Here is a 22,208-nt window from a genome sequence, read left to right as displayed (position 1 = left end):
GCTATCGGCGTGGTCCCTCTGGTTAGTCAGGGCTTCCTGATGTGTTTCACTGGTGCGTTACCTCCTCAGCTGTTGGGTTACGAAGCAACAAGGCAGCATTTATTGTACTGCTTATCTCAGATACCACTTCCTCTCTAGTCATCTCCATTCATAGTTACATATGATGTAGTATTATTTTCCGCTATATTTGGCTTGCATGTAATCCAACTTTCCAGCTCCTCTCTGTATTGTGTAAATACAACAGCAGGGAGAAGCAGCCTTTTGTCCCCTTGTGCCGGGAGGATATGCTGAACATCAACATGGACATGTTCCTGAAGACCAAACTGTTTTCTGGAAGTCAGCTCACAGATTTCATGATCCATCTGTTTTCTGTAGAATGCAGCTATTTAAAGCAACGAAGTTCACTTCAGAGACATTGCACAGTAGCTGCTGTTTATGTTGATATTTCTGATGAGGCTCAATATTGTCTATTTTCCATTATATCTCAACACTGCCTTTAATTGCCTCTTTCCACCAGATTTACATATTATCCCTCCCGGCTGTTCATGCACAGACTTTCCTTTACTTGGCAATCTTCCAGTCACTCCATACTACAGACAGAGGTACTAAAACAGCAGAGCAGTTGATGGGAGTCAAAATAAAACTACGTTCTGTTATACTACATGGCCTGTAATGACTGAACAATTAAACAGCACAGCATCCGAGACTGTCATCAGAAGTTATCTTCCTTTTCTTAAGACTGTTCATTTTAAGTACTTTTGAGCAGGTATGTAACAAGGTTGTAGAGGCTTAACAAATGTCTCTTCAAATGTTATCTAATTCCATTATTTATCACTACTCCAAGGAAGGGTAAGTCGGAATTAGCGATTCTCTCAAATACCAAATGAGAATTGCTCCTACAGGAATTGGCTTCATAACCCTGACACTTGAGACACCTGGGGAAGCAGAGGCATTCCCTTGAGATTCACGCAGATCATTAACACAGCCAGACTGACTCAGCAATACATCTACATGTGCCTAACTGCAAAGATATAAGGAAGCTTAACGGTTTTAATGTGCCGCTCAACATAAATACATGCCTATTTCTTAAGTAAGTACATTCTTGAATTAAGGTTCTAGCTTCTTCCCTTCTAATGCACCCAGACCCCACTGCTCCGTCATTGCCACTGGCTGCTGCTGTCCAGTGATACACGGAGACCGGCGATGTGCTGCTGTATCCCACGGCGAAGAGCTGCTTTGCTCGTGCGGTTCTCCTACCTCACTTGGGCACAGGTGAAGCCCTCAGGCTTCTGGCAGGCTGCCACTGTAAACCCAGCACAGTGCATGCTAGCTTCAGTGGGGAAAATAAGGCCTCAATATTGCATTTCAAACACTGATTAGTAAAGTAGACAATTGAAAAAAGTGTTTATTTATCTTATGGCAATTGCAGAAAGGAAAACAGCTCCAGAAATTCAACGCTAGAAATGCTAGAGCAGTCAGGTGCGTCAGATTCCTAAGAACAAGCTTCCTTCCCACCACCTTCAGCTGCAAGGATGACAGTCTGACCGTACTGTCTTTCTCAGACACTGCACTGGACAAGCAGTTGAAAAGCAGCTCAACAAAGAGCCATTCGAAAGGGTCAAGAGCAACGATTTGGGCAATAAAATACATACCTGGAGATGGAAAAATCCTTCTCCATTTTTCCTCCCACATATTTTGGAATCATTGTGCCAGGAAATTATTAAATCACTCAAATTTCAATAATGAATGCATTGCTTGGATGGCACATGAAATTGCTGAGGGATATGGCTAAGGAAAATAAAAACTTTTCAAAGTCAGTAGTGATGAAAGATCAGATAGAGACGCTAGACTACAACTTCTATGGACTTCTGAAAACAGTACTGGTATGGGAGGATATTCCCCCGATTGATACAAGTGAGCATGAAGGGGAAGTGTGTGCGTAAAAAGCAGAGGAATCTGTTTAATATTTTCTGCTGTAACTCAGCACAAAGGTTCCCTGTGATACTTTTGCTCAACTGGGAAGACTCTGCCACCTAATTAGGAGAGGGAGTAAGCAGACCCGCTAAAGCACTTCTATATCTAGAAGGCCATTTCATGTCTTTTGAGAACAAGGCTACTTTTGCTGTGCCACAAATGCCAGTTTGTAGCACGCTAGGGTTGTTCTGTGGCTTAGTAAGGTTGGTGCATTGATAACAGGACCCTGACAAGCTAGTTTTCTCACCTGCACTTTGCTTAATGTTGCAGTTCAGTTTTAGTTCATTAGATCCTGCTGAACACGTACCAACAAAAATTAACCCATCACTGAATTATTGCAACTATGTCATTTAGGAAAGAACATCCTTCTCCCTGTATCGCGATACCGTATGTTCTAATTAGCATTTTCTGCCTGGCTCGGTCACACTGAACATGGAGCATGTGGAGCAGAGGTGGGAGGTGGCAGCCGGCAGGCTGGCCGTAGCAAAGCAGGCTGCTGCATTGCCGCTGACTGTGCTCGTGTTGCCATTCTGAGCACACGTGGTATGGTGGGGAGAATCCCAAAGGCGGGGACTGAGGATTAGCACCCACAAATGCTGCTAGCTCCTATCTCTACTATATTACTGCACGCAGCTTTGGGAATAAAAATAAATGCCAGAAATGTCAACAGCCTATAGCACAACAATGTACAATGAAGCAGATAAAATGACTCACAGGTCTCCTCTGCAGTGTTGTTAGCAGCCTAAGTATTTTCAGGGCAGAAGCCTGCAGAACTTTGAATCTGGAATTGTCTCAGTCTCCATCAAATTCCTGCCTTTTAAGAGTTCTTGGCTTCCCACAAAAGTCAAATTACAAGTAACAAGTCCTTGGACATTCAGTCCAGGTCATCCTGCATGCATTATTCCAGGAGGAAAACACCAGGCTCATGCCGTCCCTCCCTCACAAAGCTTTCTCCGTGGGCAGGGGGATGCAATCGGGTTTTAGCCTTTGCTTTCTCACAGGACAATTTTATAACCTTACTATTTATATCATACTGCTGGATTTCTTGGCTGCCTCTCTGCCTAGACTTCACTCAAAGAGGGAAGGAACATCCTGTCGTCATCATCATCCAAGAGGACCAGTGGGCAGAGATGTAAACAGATTGGCCAGTCCAGACACAAGGCAATGGTGAAAATAGGGTAATGAAGTTAAGACTATCCAGACCTGACGTTATGAGTGTCGGTACGCAGTAACTTAGTACTGACATTACTGTGGATCCTACTGGAAGCCAAGAGCAGACTGCATCACCACCCTTTCCAGTTGCTTCACACAAGGGAATTGCTGCAGGAATTTTTCTTCAACAGCACCCAAACATGCTAGCCAGTGAACACCATCTAGCCAACAAGCATTAGATGCAAACAAACACTGGGGTTGCACAGAAATTCTAAGAGAAATCTGGGGCTCAAATCTTAGGGCAAGCGAGTCAGATTTTAGTACCTACATAATTTGAACTCAACTAGGACTGGCAAAATTAATACACTGATGAGAGCGTATTGAAGAGAAGCTCTTCGTTAGCTATTTCTTTCCCATAGGACAGAGAGTGGGTGAATTTAAAGGATGAAAGAGCAAGGAAGAAATTGGGAAAGACATAGAAAATGTTCAGTGAGACAAAGCAAACTGTTTGATTAATAACTTGATTGAATGTAGGGAGAGACAAAGTCAAAACTTTACCTATTTTACAAAATACATAATATCAGTAAGAAATTTTGTTGAGTAAAACCAAGGAAAATAATTAAACTGTATAATTTTTTCCAACAGCTCTAACATGCCTGTTCTTAAATTATAAACTTTTTTGGGTAGTGTCTCCCACTCTTCTAGGGCTGTGAGCACCCGACATGCACATTCCAAACTGTGTTGTTTTCTTTCTACACTGAAGGGTTAATACATACAGCATGGCCTCGGTGGCACACTTCATACTCTTGCTGCCCTAGCTGATGCTGGAAGGCTGTGAGACGCACTGGAACTGGGCAAAGGTTTCTTCTTCCGAGCGATAGAAATTCTAGCGGCTTTTCAGAGTGCTGGTCTGCAGGCAGAGCTCACCGTTGGCAAATGACTGCTATCCATTAACAGAAAGAACAGATTTACAATTAATATGGAGGAAAAAGAAGGATCATCTAGAATGAAGACACCAAGGAGGTCCATTGTTTTCCCCAAAATATCCACAGCCAGAGCCGGAAGCCCATTTTCTAGAAGGTTCTGCCTCGCCAACAGCAAAGTCATGATCCATCTAGACTTTTTATAGCTGAGGCAGGGCTCCAAAGTCACTGTATTTAGAAAACCCTGCCTGGCATTCAGGCATCTTCCCGATGTGGCAGTCTGTTTATTCTGGGGGCACCTCCCTGCTTTCTTTCAAGTGAGCCTTACCAAGCCTTCAGAGTTCTGGCCCCAACGCAGTTGTTCTTCATATTTTCCCATTTCGGGAATATGCAATATATTTATTTGGAAGCAAACAAACCAACCAACCAACCACCTACCAAAACGAAATGAAAATTGTAGAACTCCCTCCTAAAACCAAACCTCTTTTCAGAAGCAGGGAAAAGGGAAAGAGGCAGGCAGAAGTGTGGGGGTCCTTCATTCCAACAGCACCTGCTCTGCCTGGCTTTACATCCTTCTGTGAGCATCTTTTACCTCCCCTGCCCTCTCTCATTTCCCAGAAAGGCAGGGGCTGCACTGTAAGCAAGGAAGTCCTTGAGAAAACACTAAAGGGTTGAAATGCCTGACCAGCCATAAACAAACAGATTTGTGTGAAACACTCTCTTCTAAGACTCAGAAACGGATTCTCCATGCAAGCAGAGCAAGCTCCTAATATTCTTATCAGAGATCCAGAATCCACTGCACTGCTCCATTCTCTACCACCTTCCACTGTGCTCTTCGCATTTTGATTTTTCTATATGCAACAATAAAGTGCAGAGATGGAAGAGTGCTCAATTCCCATTCGCTGAAGAACTCTTAGCACAAAGGCAGCAAAACAAAGTTATCTGAATTTTAAAAAACCTGTCAATCTTTCTCTAGCATATTGACTTTCCCTTTTCAGAGCTTTTGTAATAGCACTTCTGAATCTCTGCTTTATAGTATCAAACAAGATTAATTAAACTCTACTACAGAGAAGTTTTCAGAAGCCAAGTTCCTCCCTTCATATACAGACAAGAACCTAACAGAAGGTCAGGACATTCTGAAGTTTTCTGCCATCACCAATTTGGGACCAGACAGGAATATTACATACCTGTTGGTTTTAAGTTTTCAAGATGGCACATATTTTTTTGCCTTACTTCTGGTCCGCCTGCCTACATCCAGTTTATGATACATACATACATCCAGTTTATGATATTCCTGATAACACCAAGCACTATGGCAAGATTACTTTTCAAGCAACATCTTGAATTATTTTATCATCACAAGTTAAAGTTTTGCAAAAATAAAAGCCTGTTTGCATTCCTCTTGCAGGATCTAAAAGAATCTGCTTAAGAGTCAGGTAGAAATGTAATACCCTCTTTTTATTGTCAGAGAACAAGACCCACCAGCTGCAAAATTATTTCCATTCTGGCACAAACTTAACAGAGTAGGTCCAGCATTTTAACAGATCTTGTTACGGGAAAGAAGTGTCAACGAAGTTGTAATCAAAGAAGTTTGGGAAATAAATGCAAAAACTCTCCATTAACAATGAGCACCTTTATTGACCATCTTACCATTCAACACTCATTTCAGTCAATCTCCTAAATTGCTGAACTACAGTCCAGTTTAGCATTTAAATAAAAGGAAAAGGTATTTCAATTTGATTTGTGTAAAAAGTGTTATACCTGGGTGGCATAGAATTAAAGTACTATTTAAAAAAGTCATAGACACAAATAATCACTACCTGTGATTTTGAAAATTAAGCCCCACATATCTCAAAGTTGAAATTAACACATATCCTCCATATGATGTCATGCTTGTAAAAATGCCTACAAAATCTGCTTGTTCAGAAGGCAGAGTGGTTGGAAAGTATTTTCTATTTCACCATATAACAAATGACATCACTTCACAAAAACTACTAGGCAGCAAAACAGTTCAGATAAATTTCACACATTAAAAACCCCCCGACACCATATAGTGTCCCAACGATTTCAGTAGGCCAATAGAGTTCAGCACAGCAACAGATCTTTGTAGTACAGACTCAAATTCAGCTACGCATCATTTGTCACAATATTTAATTCAATGCTCAGGAACTTTGAAAATCAGATACACCTAGGAATCTAGTAGTCAGATACTGGTTATTCCCACTTTTTTTTTTCCTTGCTGTTTTTAGAGTATGTTGTCTTATATCTATGTTAGGAAGGGTATGCTACTTCCCAGTGTTTAAAACCTCTTCAAAATTTGTTAGCAAACTTTTTGAGAAGCAAAAAAATTGCCTTTTATAAAGAAGACTTAATATATATATATTTTTTTTGCTACCTTCTTCTGACCTTAATATTAAACTTCTACTCAAGCCAATAAGAATCAAATTAACTAGAGCTATTTCCCTGCAAGGACACCAATTTCTATGCCAACATGAGTATTTAGGCAAAATCATTTAACTTATCAAGTTAGCACTTGAGTGTAAATTAAAATTTCTTCTGAAAGTCCTGCACCCTACACAAGGTAAGTTTTTCAACAGTATCCAAGAAGAAATAAAACTATCTCAGGAAATAGTAAGAAAAGCTACTGAAATAAGTCCTTCATAACACATGCAAAACGACATTTCCTGGAAAGGCAAAAATCACATGGTTTTTTTCCTTTAAATTTCCCCTTTCTGCAGGACGGGAAGTTACTCTAAGAAGCAAAAAAGTTCGTCACTATTCCAAATAGTGTTGTCTCCTCATGTCAGTTAGACTTAAGTTCTTTATCAGCATAAAGCAGCTGTATGAAAGCTGAGAAAGGGCATTCAGTTTGTAGCAGAAATTCATTCATACCCATGCACGATCTTTTTTTCCCCACAAAAGAAATCCAATGTGGGAAATAATCCTTTAAAACAAAGACATTAAAAAAAAAAAACAAAACAACAAACCAAAACCAATAAATGGAGCGAGAAAGCCCAAGCAAAGACATACATTACTGAAGACAGTGAGTGGGATTGTTAGAAGAGATGAGAAGTTAGACCTCTGTTTAACTTCCACATGGCAGAGATCCTGGGTTTTTTAGTCTGCTTGGATCACAAAGTTCTCAAAGCAGAAATAGGGATTTATTTTTTTATTCCCCTCCCTGCCTGTATTTTAAAGGCATCAGAGATATCCAGGATGCAGTAAACGTTCCATAAGGCTAATGCAACTAAACAGTTGACCAAAAACTCGAGTTCATTTTGTGAAATAATTAAGACTAAAAAAATGGCATAGCTTACACCAGAAAGGCAACACACTTCACTCTTAAATCAACAAAAATTTTTGCTTGGATTCAAGCCCCACATTTCTTATTACACATAACACAACTAGATCCTCCAGCTACATTTTTCCTCCATTAGCCATACCTTAGTGGGGAAAGTCTCAGCATACATCCTAGTCACCAAAGTCTTACTTTAGAAAAAATTGAGTTGTGAAATAGTTGCAAACAGGTGAAGGCAGATTTCACACTAAAAGGAGCATTACTAATTACTATGCAATTTTTTGGTATTCTCTGTTCTGGAGAGAATTTATACATCCTTTCTAAGATGCAAGTGTTTGTTTCTGTTAACCAGCATTGGGATAAGAAAAAATACAAGTCTTTTCACCCTTTTTATTAAAAGGAGAAAGTCAAATAAGAAAGTAAAACAGGTATAATCAAAGTTTCAATCTTCCTTCACTGAGGTACTTAACATTTTGAAAACTAATGATTGTATCATTTACTAAACAAATGTATCGACTCTCTTGACATGTCAAATCATATCATTTGTAAATATTCTAACAAAGAGAGAATTAGTCATGGTATACACCCAAAAAGTTAGATACATTGATATTAATAAGGTGGTTTATGGTTCCAAATGAGCATAAATGACACAAAGTGAAAATTAAAAATCAATTAAAGGTACTCAACAGCTCTTGAAGTTTTATGTCCCTGCAAAACACATTTTTAGGGACTGAAATCAATGACATCAGTAACGTAAGGGGAAACAGAGGCTCACCTTCCATCTAATTCACAACTCTACTTTGCTAGTAATCCCAGGAATAATATTTTTTCCCGTAACACTATGTCCAAGAAGTGTAGCTTTTTTAGTGATTTATTTTCCTACAAGTGAACTTTCAGGAGAACAAGAAAGGCTCAAGTTTTCTTTTATCTCCTGAACAATTGGGTACACGTTGTAGCAAGTGAGCTCAAGGTAATAAATCCCTTGAAAAAAGGACAGGGGAGGGCGTGAATGTGATGTTCATGAAGGATACAAGCTTGATAGCCCTAAACACCAAGGTCTTCCTTTAATTCGTAAGACAATGTGGCACGAGCTCAAAAACGTAACTATCTCTTCTTAGCCACTCATTGTCATTTGTGATAGTGAGTGTTGCAATACTGACACAGGTCCCTTGGCCTCTCCGAACCGAAAACACTCATTTGTTTTCAAGACAGACAGCAAGTTGTCATTGTCATGTCTTCAGGCTGGAGCAGAATTGTAATTATTTTGTTCTACAGTGATACTTACAAAAGAATAGAACAAATCGGAAGGCCCAACTCGTATCTGGAAGACTCAAAAATGTTTTTGAGCTTTTCGTCATTTGCAGAAACTTTTCATACCTGCTAAGCCAATGCAGAAGTATGTGAACCATAGCCGAGTTTCTTAAAGACAGCCACATTACCTAGGAAAACACAGCACCTGTGCCATCCCTAATCACGTTTGAAATAAACATTAAATGAAAGAACGATCTCCTATGATCTGTTTGTGCAATATCAGACCAAGTCTCCATTTCTAAAACAGAAGCTATTTTTCAAATAACCACCTAACTGAATAAGCTGAGAAAGAGCAGGCAATAAAAAAGCAGATGGTGACAATTTCTACAAAAGACTCTTTAAGAGCACTTACGTTTAAGTCCTGATTTTGTTACCCAAACTTTTTGGGTCACTGTCAATTAACATTTCTTGCACACCATAAGATACCCTTAGAGATCCTTACTGAAAGTACTGTAAAGGTGATAGCATTTAGTGACCCAAACATAAAAACCACAGTTCGTGGATCCACCATTTGACAAAAGCCATCTTAGGAAAGGGAACGCGCACAGGATATTATCAATACTGCATGGTACCCTTGATATTTTACAACTTCCACAGAACAGTTCATTCCTTAAGCCCCAGAAATGCCAGAGAACAGTCACTTCAAATTATTTTTACAGCTGGAAATTGGCATTTTTTCAGAATTTAAAATAGCTGTAGGTAAACAGAATTAGCAACATTTGTTCTGAACAAAGCAGCGCATTCTGTTCCCCCTGCCCCCTCCCCAAAACAGAGGCAAAATGCAGCTCCTTGTCTCATCACAGCTCCCAGGCCAAGGCCACTGAAGCTTTGTAGACTGCAAATTCCTCCGCGCAGGTGGCGCACAGCTATACAACTGAGCAGGGCATCCAGCGCAACAGCATTTACCAAGTGCTGAGAGATTTTACTCAACATGGACTCTTCCCATGTACATTAAGAAGAAATTTAAGGTTTTATGCTGCACTTAAGATTATGCAATTTTAATGACAACAAAATCAATAACGTATCAGAAAAGAGAAACATATACTGTCCAAGATTTTTTAAGGTATCGGTTGAGATAAGACATCCAAGAAGAACTGACGCTGGACAAAAAAAATTTCTAAAAATCCTTTAAAGTTGTCGGACTTTTTTATCAGTGCTTTTAATATTGACGTCCAGTGTCTCTACTTTTTTTGTTAGCCGATCCAGCATATCGTCTTGCTGATCTATTTCTGTCTGCAGACCAAGAGCTAGGTTTTTCAGACGACTCAACCCAGAAGACATCTCATCTGTCAACGAAGAGAGGGACCATAAGGAATCAAAGCAGTATAAAGCACACTCTTTAAATGGACACTATCAGGATTCCCTCTTCTCCAAAACCCTGGGTTAGGAAATGTTAGCTACAACTGCTCAAGGCTGAGTGTCCTTCTCCAGCAGTGGAAGCACCGATATTCTAACACTTCTACCGCATTACTACCAGAAATAATGACTTCCTTCTTTTTTCCATTACAAGTTAACTAAAAATGCTTGAAACCAAATTTGATCTTTATACTGTGACATACCCTGTAATGTAATTTTTACTCTTTTTTTAAAACTTATTTTATAGAAAATTGGGTACATCTTTCCTCAGCTCAGTATACACAATATGCTCACTCCCTCAATTGTTTTCCTTTAAACTTCATGCAGAGATATTGTCAATACACTGAAGATTTAAGCAGTTACTTAACACAGATGGAAAAATCCCATTTCCAGATTTTCTAATTTGGCTACAAGGAAACTATTTTATTACATGATTGATTGGTACAAATGCTTCTGAGGCTAGTAGGTTTTGCACAGCTTGGGAGTAGAACAAACACGCTTCCACTAGCTCTTATGGTTGACTATTTCTCTTTGATCTATTCTTTCTGATTTCTTTCCAATCTCTTCTTTGTAGGTCAGCTAAACAGTGACACATGTAAGCAAAGAGGCACTTTGTATCTATGCTACAGAACAAAGGAAGAGAAAGCCAGCTGAATGGTTTTGGGAAGTAATAAAAGAAATGCAGCAAATTCACAAATTAAATATTTAGTGCCTTTCAATTCTTCTGTTTCCTGCAAGACATGTTTATTTCAAAAGCTGAGCACAGCTGTAAATTCTCTGGGTCCAAACTGATGTACAATTTAATAGCTGAGTTTAACTGCCAGTTAGGTAAGCTGAATGCATCTTCCAATGTAAGCGATAAGCTTTAGAAAAAGAGGTAGTAAGTATCCATACTGGTATAACCTGGATGTCAATTTGAAGCAGTATTTCCCTATTAATATTACTAGTATCTGCTTAATAAGATTTTTCAGAATGGATGGGTAAGCCTGCTTGTCCCAGTGATATTCCAGTCAACTTATAGGATGATTCAAAGAAACATTTTCATATCCTGAATGTAAGTGTTATGGGATACTTCAGCACCATTTCCTTATTCAAATGACAGAGATTTGCTAGCATATTCACATTTGGTAAGAGTGTTTTTCTTATTGTCAATATATGATCTAAGGGGGCTCATGTTTTTGGTGTGGGGTTTTTTCCCCTGGTCTGTTTGCTCAGGGACAGTTCAAAATTGAACTATTTCTAAAGCACAAGCATGTTGCAGAAGAGTTGAAGTATTGATGCCAAACACGTATCAGTTCCCACAGTAGATTTACACTACTCCAGACATCCCAGCCAGTTTGTTTCTAGCTGGTTTCACATGAAATGCATTTCTAACTCAGATTTATTATTAATATTTGCAAGTAGTTGACCCACAGACATCCCACAGCATTCTACCATTCAAATAATGTATGTTTTAGCGTAGATAGTTTTGAAATGCAGAATATAAGCAAATGCCTTTTTTTAACTATCAAATTTCATGTGAACTAAACGAAACAGTGTTTGCTGGCAATATATTACTTAGTAATTTTCTCTGGCTTAAGAACGAAAATTTGAAAATTGTATTACATCAAACAGCTCCAACTTTCTCACTCACCTAAGTTGTTATCAATTTTCTGGTGGTACGCTCGCAGGTGTTGATTCTTCGGATAGGAATCCCTTTGCACTGAAGAAACTAAATCTGCTTTGCTGAAATAATTTTCTGTTAAGAGTATAGAATACAGAATATTATATAAATAAAAAGCTAGCAAGAGGAGGCTTTAAAGTTTTAGAAGGGCTATTAAAAATAGTCTGACCACAGCTGCCATGTAATCACATAACCTGTCAGCAGGAGTATCAAACATAGTCCAACACCACTATCTATGGGGCACCCCTCTAGATGAACAGTTATTAAGCTACAATTATTCTCTTTTGGGCTGTGTCTTGTAGTTCCACTAGGTAGTCGAGAGAAAAAAGAAAACAAACAGCCACCCACCCAACAAGGCAGGTAGGTTGGTAACTTCTACCAGCAGTTAGCGTTCCCCCAGGTCAAGCCACTAAAGAGTTACTTCTGCTCTCTACTGGGCAGACTTTCAGTATTATATGGAGTAGAATGGAGATTAATGTTACCAAAAAGCATTTCTGTACTTACAGAACTACAACTATAAAGATACCCTGCTGCTTTCTCACTCTTACTAAACTAAGTAATTGAACCTCACTTTAAAAAGGAACAGTTACTTTGTACAAAGAAGCCACCGCAGAAGTTAACGCACTGTGAGAATGGGGAACAAGACCAAACCCTGCACACTTCTTTGTGTGAATCAAGTAATGACTTCAGTATGAAGGGTTATAGTCCATGTTTGAAATAACACAGAAAACATATCTGAAAACTATGACAAATGATGGTTAAAAAGGAGAACCTCTGAATGTGTACATTAACATTTTGGCAAACGTAGGACAAGGCTGCCTGTGTGTGGCTTCTTGGCTACAGTCTCCTCTGTGCAAATATAAGCACTGGATGCTTTTAAAGTCTTTAGTGGATATAGCATAAATCCCCTACAGGAAGGACTAAATAAAATCTGTATCCAAGTAAAAAATTTTCACGTCTTCAGTATAGGTATAAATAGTTTTAGGGAAAATAATTCCCTAGAATTCAAAGCCGTGAAGGCTGGGATACAAATCTCCAGATGTCAGGCAGCAACATAAATCCTGAGTTGGGCAGGCTGAAGGGTCTCTGCCTCCACCACTGTGCAAGTTTGCCCCACATTGATGATAGACATTCAGTGTAAAATAAAGTTAACAAACCTGAATTATCTAGCTTCCTTAAATTTGGATGACTTTCCTGGTATTTTGACTCTTGTTCTTTACTAGACATCATTGCTTCTTTTAATCTAGTAATAAAGAGAATAAAAAGAAAACATTCCTATGGACCACAGGCCTCATTCTGAATCTGTCAAACAGGAACAGGTATCAAATTTATACAAGAGCAGCAAATTTGTTAGACCTGATCCAAAATGTTCCTTTTAAATGTACTATTAGCATTTGTCTTCAGGGAAAGCAGAACTGGCCGCTTTAGTGCTGAAAATAGCATATGGGAACTTCGATATCAAAACCAAAACTGTATCTTCTGTCTTGGAGGCAACCTATTCCTTTCCTCTAGTGGAGGATGGAGGGGGAAGGGAAGGAGGAAATCAATCCAGCAGCATTACCAGGCTTTACATAAATTTCTCAGCTGAAGAGAGACAAGTACTGTAAGACACAGTAATTTCACAGCAATTAATTTTTATTTACAGCTTTTAATAGAAGCTAGAGAAATACACATAATATTTCACTGGAAGCATGTCAATGCTACAAATCATGATTTCCTGATAAGGCTGAAGTAAGTATGATAATTCAGAATAATCTGAAGAATTACTTGTGTAATTGTTTGAATTAATTTCCCACAGATATGAAGTTATACTTTTATTTATATTTGTAGTGGTAAGAAAAAACATTTTTCTCAGAGTTAAAGGAAAAAGGGAGCTAGACACCATCTCAGGAGTTTACTTGACAGAATCAACAGCTCTTTTAAGTTCTGATTTTCTGGTGACATTTCAGAGATGCTGTGGGAGATAAGTCCCAAGTAAAATGTTTATTTTACTTACCTACTGTTAGCATAATAGTCAGGGGTTCCATTCTGCTCTGGCTTGCTCTCTGGAGGTTTAGCTTTGAAGTAGTTTACCAAGCCCCCCCAAACACTCTTAATGCTATTTATGTGCCTTTGACTAGTCTTCAAGTCCTGGTCCATTTTATCTACCATCTGTTCTGTGCGCTTCAGTGCCTCTCCTTGACGTACAAGCTCCTAACACATATTGACAGAAAAAGAGAAGCTAGTAAAGCCAAGATAAACTGAAACATCAAACATTTTTAACAGACACTCTGAAGAAAAATAACAGAGTTCCTTCATCTGTGTAGATTATTTCTAAAGGCAAACAGTTTTTTTCCCTCACTCCTGTTCCTCCAGGGCATTTCAGTCAAGAGTTGCTAGTCAGGCATAGCATTAACCCGCTATAAAATCCTCATCACTACACAGTGCCAGGTTCCCAACACCTACTACAAACAGCATCCAAGAATTTTCTGTATTGGCCTTTTGTCAGGTTGACATTTGTATCTCTTGATGGAACACGCGTGGCACCAGATGGGCGATGTAGTGAAAACACAAAGGTTTATGGCAGGGAAATGAGCAAGCAGAAGTATTTCTAGTTGTGAATGGCACCTTAATTGGGAAGGGACACTATTTTCACATTACTGGGATGTTCCTGATAATTTAGAAACAGAATAACCAAAGGAAATAAACGCAAACAGAATTTTTTCCTACTGCAGGAATAATCTTTTAGCTAATACTCACAGTGCAGGATTTCAGAATTTTGATATATACTATCACGTTATTTTCTAATTCAGCAGCACAAACACTATTCCAGACTAATCTAAAGGATAATTCTGGCAGGCAAGTTGCCTGCAGCTAACACTAGTGCAAAACAAAGAACTTGCGTTCATATTCTCTCTAAACTTTGAGGAATTCTAGTTGAATATTCCCTTTTCGTCCTCAATAAAGAGCAAACACATACAACTCAAGTTTTACCACGAGCCCTGTGTTAAGCCTAAACCCTTTATTCCTCTTTTGTGCTTCTCTGGACAAACAAATCATGAGGCCACAAGCCTGCAGAAGTGCCACTGAGAACCCTCTTCAGCATAAGCACCTGCTGCAGCTTGCAGAGGCTCTCGGGTGAATTTCGGCAGCCGCAGTGCTAACCTTCAAGGAAACATCCCATTAGCAGGTGACACAACGGACAAGACCTTTATGAGCGATGTCTTGAGTATAAACTCTATTCTGAACAAGGCCTGAAGAATGCAGGAAATGATTAATCGGGGTGAGCGAGCACATCACAAGCAACTGACAGGCTCTGCATTTAATCAAGAGAACTGCTGAACCCTTTTTAGTCAAATAAAAACAGGCATAAATGCCATCAATAAGACTTAGTAAGAATTGTTAAAAGCGGCTGAAAACACGGCCGAGCCCTAGTCTCAGTATTATACAGATAAAGACCTAACTGGGATTTTTTTTCCTCAAAAAACAAACCGCCTCCACCCAGAAAATCAGTCTGCAACAGCACAGAGGGATCCGCTGTCTCCGAAGCGCCGCACAGCTCTAAAGAGAGATGTTTCGGGAGACTTCCGGGGGGAAAAGGGAAAAGAACACCCCCGGGGGCCCGGAGGTTTAAGCCGGGCACACCGCGCGGCAGGCGGCAGCCCCTCGCAGCCGCCCGGGGAGAAGGCTCCGTCCTCGGTTCGCCGCCCCCTCCCCCGCGACCCACCTCGGAGGCGGCCACGCCGATGCGCTCGGACTCGTAGAGGAGCGAGAGGGAGCGGGCGGTGCTGTCGGCGGTGGCGGCGGAGCGACGCAGCACCTCCTGCTGCAGGTACCGCTGCCGCTCGGCGCCGCTCGCCTCCCCGCCGCCCCTCGCCGGCCACGCCGCCGCCTCCTCCTCCTCGTCCTCGGCGAAGGGGTTGTAGCTCCTCGGGGGGGCCGACATGGTACCGCCGGCAGCGGGCCGCGGAGGAAGCGTCCGCGGCGAGCGCCTCAGCGAGGCGGCGCCCTCAGCCCTCGCTCCTCACGGCGGCCGGGCCGGGCCGGGCCGGGCCGAGCCGAGCCGGGCCGAGCCGAGCCGAGCCGGGCCGGCCCTCAGCCCTCACTCCTCGCGGCGGCCGGGCCGAGCGGAGCCTGCCTCACCGCCGAGCCCCCGCCTCGGGACGCAGCCCGCCCCGCTCCTTCCGCCCACAGGCTGCGGCTGCGGCCACCACCGCCGCCGCCGCGCACCGGGCGGAGCCACCGCGCATCACCCCCACCCCTCCCGGGGCGGGGCGCGCCGGGGCGCCGCTGAGGGAAGGCGGTTGACTGGGAGGGACCACCGCGGCAGGGAGGGGGGTAGGGGGCGGGCTGGGCGCGCCCATTTGTAGAGCGGGGGGCCTGTGGGCGGGCGGCGCGGCAGGGAGGGAGTGGCACCGGCGAGGGGCGGGACGCGGAACCCGCCGGCAGTGAAGCCGCTGCGGGCGCTGCCATCTTCGCGGCGTGATTGGCGTTCCGTGATCCCGTGGCAGGCGGTGATCTCGCGAGAGGGGGCGGGGCGGGCTGGCCGGTGGGCGAGCGGCCCTTGCCCTTCCCCCGCAACATGGCGGCCGCGGCAGTGGCGGCGGCGGCGGCGGCTGCTGCGACGGCGACGGCGGCCGCGGCGACCACCACGGCGGCGGCAGCGGCGGCTCCCTCCGCGGGCGCGGGGCGAGGGAGCAGCGCGGGCAGCGCGCGCGGCTTCTACTTCAACACAGTGCTGTCGCTGGCGCGGTCGCTGGCGGTGCAGAGCCCGGCGCCGCTGGAGAAGGTGAGGGGCGTCCCGCGCGACTGCGTGTGTGTGGAGAGGCCGTCAGGCGTGGGGGGCTGCGTGCGCGGGGCTGGCGGGAGGTGTCGTCTCGCGTGGGGGCTGCGTCTGTGAGGACTCGGGGGTTGTCACGCGTGGGAGCCGCGTGTGTGGGGCGGAGGGGCGTCATGCGACGAGTGGGGGTTGCGTGTGTGTATGTCGCGCGAGTGGAGTCTGTGTGGAAGGGTCGGCGTCGCGGGTGCCGTGGCGGGGGGGCACGGGGCCCTTCCTGTGGAGAATATTTGTGCCGCGCGGGTGGAGAGGGCGGCGGGTCGTGGCCGTGCGTGAGGTGGGGGTGTCCGGGCCGCCTCGCGGGGCCCTATCGTGCCTGGGGACCTGCGAGGCGCCTGGGAAGCGGGTCAGAGCCAGCGCGCGTGCCCGCGGGTGGGTCTGTGCCCTGGCCCCGCGGGGGCCGTGGCTGTGCCCGTGGGAGGCCTGGCCTGGCCTGCCCGCCTGTGCCGGCCTGTGCCGGCAGGACGCTGCCCTGCCCGGCGGGGGCTGTCCCGTGGCCGTGGGAGCGGGCTGCGGCACGCCTGCTGCCTCGGTGTGTGCGTGGGGGCTGCCGGGCCTGCAGGACGCTCGCGTGGCCCATCTTGACCCCAAATACCGTGGGGACGGCGGCCGCAGCCGGTGCCCTCGGAGCAGCCCCCGCGGCCTCGCGAGGAACGTGGGTCCTCGCAGTAGCTGCACGTCCCTGAAATCTGTGGAACGTGGCCTTGTAGGCGTAATTAGTCTCAGCCTAATTAGGGCTGGTTGCTTTACTCTACGTATCTGGTTAAATCCAAGCGACACAATCAGCTCAAGGTAAAATCTGCCTGGCTGAGGTAAACCTCTGCGGAACGTACAGCCGGACGGGGATCTTCGTCTGGGCGCTCCCCTCATGGGTCGCCACTGCTGGCGTGGAGCAGCTGCCGCCGTCGAGCGCTGTGCGGCTGCGTGGAGGAGAGACGGACAGCCTGGTGCTTCAGGAGTTGGCTTCTCTGAGCACGGACTGAACTTCTAAATTGCCTCGTGCAATAATGAAAGATGACTGAACTGTTGAAAAGCACAGCTCTGTGCCGATGAAAACTATAGTGCTTGTTCTTGGCCAGCTGTTGCAGGCTTCTTTTCTTAGTTCTTGTTCTGGAAATGTACCGTTGGTCTGACAGCCAACTGTGAATAATTTTTTTAGGCCTTGCTGTTGGTTCACTAATACCTAGGGATTTCTTTTTTTTTTTTTTTTTTGTTTGAGAGACTACAGTAGGAGTTAAATGATGTTAACGGTTCATATCTAGCTAAAGTTACTCGTTCATGTTGTTGCAAATATTAACCTGATGTGGGACACATGCATCAGAAGGTATTTTGCAAAGTTCATCTTTTCCTCTGCTGTATTTTCTGTTGAGCAAGAGGATTATTTGTGTTGTGTTACAGGTCTTATAATTATGAGGTCTAGCAGTTTAAGGACCAGAATCTTAAATTCCACCGAACATCCAGTAAATTCTTCTAATCCTCTAGGGAAATAGTTTCTTGGTTTAGAAATTTCAAGGCGGCGTGTTTAAAGAGCTATCTAAATAGGAAGTAATTTGACTTTTAGACATAGGTCATTCAAACATAGCTATTTATTATGACAGTCCTTTTTAGGTAATATTTATTAACATCAAGGAGATTTATAAAAAGACTGTATGCTTGTTGCATTTTCCCTTTCTTAACAGTTCCATAGGGAAACAAAGTATTTGGGAGATTTGATGTATTCTTTAGATGTGTGTTTGCTGGGTATGGAGTGACATAATTGGTAAGTAGTGAGAAAATAATAGTTCTGGAAGCTTAATCTGTTATGTTAAAAGGATTTGAGCAAAAGTCATACTCAGATAGGTAACGGTTTATTGTTCAGTGCTGTATATGAAGAAGACATTGGTGCAGCTGTAACCAAAGCTCCATCCACCCGGTTCTTGTTTACAGGGATTGAGTAAATTGATGTATGTGCCTGCTGCATATTTCTTGCACATCCAAAACGCACAGTGAATTAGTGGAAGGAAGGCTTTGTTGTACCGGGGTGCAGGAGTGAGCTCTGTAAATGTGATGCTCTGAAAAGTTTCAGAAATTCTCTTGAGATGTGAAAACAAACAAACAACTTGATCAAGTGTTGAAGACAACTTCTAAATCGACCCATGTTGTGGTAAAAATGTTTGACACCTACTTGAGATTTTTCTGTCTTTTTCTAGTTACTGTCATTCATCACTCTTCCCTAGCCCTTAGATGCTCTCATGAAGATTGATGACTAAAGGAGAGTAACGATCTGTCTTCCAGAAGGTGGAAAGACTACTGTCCACTTCAAACACAGGAGGTCTGAATGAGTCTTGACAAGTACAGCCTGTCAGCTCGTTCCTCTGCTGTGGGAATACTTGAAATTGTATTAGTGCTACCCAGGCCCATTGCTTGGCGTGCTCTAGGCCTAGCTCCGCTCCATAAAAGAGAAGCTGGGAGCTATTTGCATTGCTTTCCTGAGGTCTACTAGTTAATTTTTGGAAGGCAGTTTTAACACAGGTACTGTTGTTCCCTTGGATTGTTTCGACACTTTTGGTCTTGTTCCACTGTTCTTTCCCTCCGCTGTTTTTCAGGTACAAAAACTGCTCTGTATGTGTCCAGTGGATTTCCATGGGATTTTCCAGTTAGATGAACGTCGCAGAGATGCTGTTATTGCTTTAGGAATCTTTCTAATTGAATCTGACCTTCAGGTATTTTTACCACTTAGGCTAACTCTATTTAACTTGAAAGATTTTGGTTGAATTCAAATGTAGTTGTCCAATGAATTAAAAGTTGGTATTTACTATCCATAAAAATAAATAAAAAGATCAGAGATAACAGATGGATGCAGGCAGGAGAGCACAAGGACAGTACTGACGAGTGTGATAGATGGTAGTCATGGTACTGCCACAGCCAAACTGCTGTTGTGTTTTTTGGTCCTCATAGCTTAAGGAGAGAAAGGAAAGGATCTTCAGGAGGATTTGCTCAAACCACACGTGTCATTGCGTGTTCTTCCCCACAGGCTTCTAAATGGCAGGTGTGTTCCACCGTACTCCTGCATGTCAGGTTTGTAATAGGCCTGTTCATGCCTGACACTAGCCAGGATAAAAAGACAAACAGTGCATGTAGGCTGCATTGTATGCGAACATCCCTTTTGTGTCTGGCAGCCTGTTTATGACAAGCTGGTTCTCTTCCTTTCGAACTCTGGGCATGGTGTTGTTTTGTGCAGAGGAAAGGACGGCTATACTGAGTTCTAGGTACAAAGGCATTAGACCTCGCTTTAAGTTGCTTAATGCCACTAGGGTTTGCATCAGGCCTGAATTTCCTCCTATTAAGTATCTATTTACTATGATATAGCTTGCATGCCTATTATTAACATTGTCCTTTTTGTGTTTTTTGTAGTATGAAGTTTAAATAAGGCAGCCATATTCATGTTTTGTAGCATTTTTATGATGTTTTCAAAGCCAGCAGTTAGTATTAATTAATCCAACTCTGAGGAAGGAAGTGCTATCCTTTGATTTGCAGATTAGGAAGCTGAAGTGTTACACAGATGTGTTAAGTGACTTGCATAAGGCCATGGGATGGATCACATGTACCGAACTGGGACTGGCACTCTGAATTTCTAGCGGCCTTAAAATTATTTTGTGACCTTGCTGTAAACTAATAAATTGTTTGGGGTTAATTACCGTTCTGGAACTTTTTTCTACAACTTTTACAGAGAATGAACCATTGCCTAGAATGAAAGGATTGGATTTTTATAGCACTGAATTGGTTTACTTTCATTTGCCTGTGTTGAAATCAATTTTGCAATATTCAAGAAGCCTGTGGAGTAATCATTAGAAGCTAGTTCTGTGCGTGGCTAATGTAGGCTTTCCATATCTCTAAAATATCTTGAGATTATATGGTTCAGCTTTTCTTCTCCATTTTAAATAGAGTATTTTCCTCTTTAGCACAGAGATAACGTGGTTCCTTACCTCCTCCGACTTCTGAAGGGTCTTCCCAAAGTCCAATGGATAGAAGAAAGCAATGCACGGAAAGGCAGAGGTGATGTTTGGGTCTTTTGATCATGCTCGTGGAATGCCAGCCAGGAAGTAGACAACAAAGGTTGTTCAGGACATGGTGCAAGGGGAGGTGATAGGTCCTGCTAGGTTCTTAGCTCCTGACTCAAGAGCCTTTAATATTGATTTTCTTTAGAAGCAAAGAGGAAGTTGAATAGCTCCCAGCTTTTTTTCTTGACTGCTTTGTGATAAATTGCACTTTCCAAATAATTCTACACTTGATATATTTTGTTACTAAATTGGAGAAGATTGTGTAATAGTTAGAGCAGGAGAGTGGAACCTGAGATTTGTATGCTCTACTTTTAGCTTGGATGCTTAGTTGCTATTTAAACTACTTCATTTCTTGCTCCCTTAATATCTCTTCAAATTAATATAAGAATACTTTTTCACAAGGGGTATTATAAAATTTAATTATTTTTTTTCAGTTACTTGAAAGCCTGGAAAAGTTTTTAATTATTAAAATTATTCTTTTAACATTTCATGCTGAAATTACAGTGGTTAGAGTGTACTTCAAATTTTGTATGTAATACTATATTTTTCTACAGTCTATCTCAGAACTGTATGACATGGGAATCACTTATGTCTTCTTGCTTATTATTATTTTGCTCTTTCTATGTTGATTCTCTCTAACAATGCTGAAGTGGCTTATTTTCTGTCCCTTACTTTGCAGGCTTGCTTCCAGTTGCAGAAAACTTCAGCTTCTGCTTGGTAACGTTGTTATCAGACGTTGCTTACAGGGATGCGTCTCTCAGAGAGCAGGTAGAGTTTATTTTAATTTTGTGCTGATGTAGGGCCCAGTTCTCCAATGCTTCAGTACTGACAAATGCCTAAAGAAGAGTACACCACAGCTGCTTGCTTTCTGGCAAAGGGATTGATTACTTTAACATGTGTACCGTTGCATTATTTTGCTTGTGTTAATTAATAGTCAGGTACCTAGAAGATACTCATAAGTCTGCAGTTACTTCCAGGTGTCAAAGGATGTCACTCACTGAGCCCAGAGTTTTAGAATTCAGGTTTTGATACTGAAATTAGGACTGCTGCAATCTTATTTTGCTAGTACCAGCTAACTGCAGACTTTACAAAAGAAGCTCTTAACCTGAGTGAGAACAATATACTTTTTTAGTCACCTAGCATTAAAAAAATCTTGTTTACAGAGGTGCTTACGGTAATATTTGCAAGTTTCATTTGTGCTGTGGTGATCTAGTATAAGATAATAATATCTTTTTACCAAAAGGTATTTTGTTGTATGTCTGTCTTGATTACTTTAGATTTTGGATGCAATTCTACAAGTAATGCAGTTCCTGTTGGGAATGTGCCAGACCCCGCAAATGCATGATAAAGGTACTACTAAAATAACTCTATAGTGTTGCTATACTTGTAACTCTTGTTCTCTGAACTTCTCTTGGGTTTCTAATTATCAGGATCACTCCTGAAAAGTGAGCAGCTTTTTCTCTCGACTTCTCTTAGTACATATTTATTCTGTTGCTGTGTGGTAAATATGGAAGCAAGAGAAGTGTATTAATTTGCGATACGTTCATGGTTTTTCCTCTGCTTGCACAAATAAGTCTTTGCAAAGCATGTTAGGCTGAAACAGTTTAGTGAAGTGGTAGCAAAACTGTGAAGAGGAAGTTCTAAGTTACTGTTAATATACTGTTACATGTGTTTT

General features: G+C 42.5%; 2 protein-coding genes across 7 annotated transcripts in view; one reads left to right on the top strand and one right to left on the bottom strand.

Moving 5' to 3' along the window:
- Positions 1-7,725: 7,725 nt before the first annotated feature.
- SNAP29 (synaptosome associated protein 29) lies at positions 7,726-15,720 on the bottom strand. Its single transcript, XM_075515819.1, has 5 exons — positions 15,384-15,720; positions 13,674-13,870; positions 12,835-12,920; positions 11,648-11,752; positions 7,726-9,944 (listed from the first exon to the last, which is right to left on the bottom strand). Exons 1-5 carry the CDS (start codon positions 15,600-15,602, stop codon positions 9,787-9,789), a joined length of 765 nt encoding a protein of 254 aa, XP_075371934.1. The 5' UTR covers positions 15,603-15,720; the 3' UTR covers positions 7,726-9,786.
- A 503-nt stretch (positions 15,721-16,223) lies between these two features.
- PI4KA (phosphatidylinositol 4-kinase alpha) overlaps positions 16,224-22,208 on the top strand; it is a 65,351-nt gene continuing 59,366 nt past the window's right edge. For 5 of the 6 annotated variants that reach the window (XM_075515792.1, XM_075515790.1, XM_075515791.1 and 2 more), the window contains exons 1-5: positions 16,224-16,445; positions 19,079-19,195; positions 20,435-20,528; positions 21,213-21,301; positions 21,811-21,883. In XM_075515792.1, the coding sequence (XP_075371907.1) occupies positions 16,239-16,445; positions 19,079-19,195; positions 20,435-20,528; positions 21,213-21,301; positions 21,811-21,883 (580 nt within the window). In that variant the 5' untranslated portion in view covers positions 16,224-16,238. Of the gene's footprint in view, positions 16,446-18,233; positions 18,253-19,078; positions 19,196-20,434; positions 20,529-21,212; positions 21,302-21,810; positions 21,884-22,208 lie in introns of those variants that run through there. The other variant, XM_075515794.1, reaches the window with a different exon arrangement.

The sequence above is a fragment of the Mycteria americana genome, chromosome 13 (assembly GCF_035582795.1).
Source record: "Mycteria americana isolate JAX WOST 10 ecotype Jacksonville Zoo and Gardens chromosome 13, USCA_MyAme_1.0, whole genome shotgun sequence".
Classification (NCBI taxonomy): Eukaryota; Metazoa; Chordata; class Aves; order Ciconiiformes; family Ciconiidae; genus Mycteria; species Mycteria americana.
Note: the sequence above shows the minus strand (reverse complement) of the source record. Positions and strands in the feature narration are given on the sequence as shown.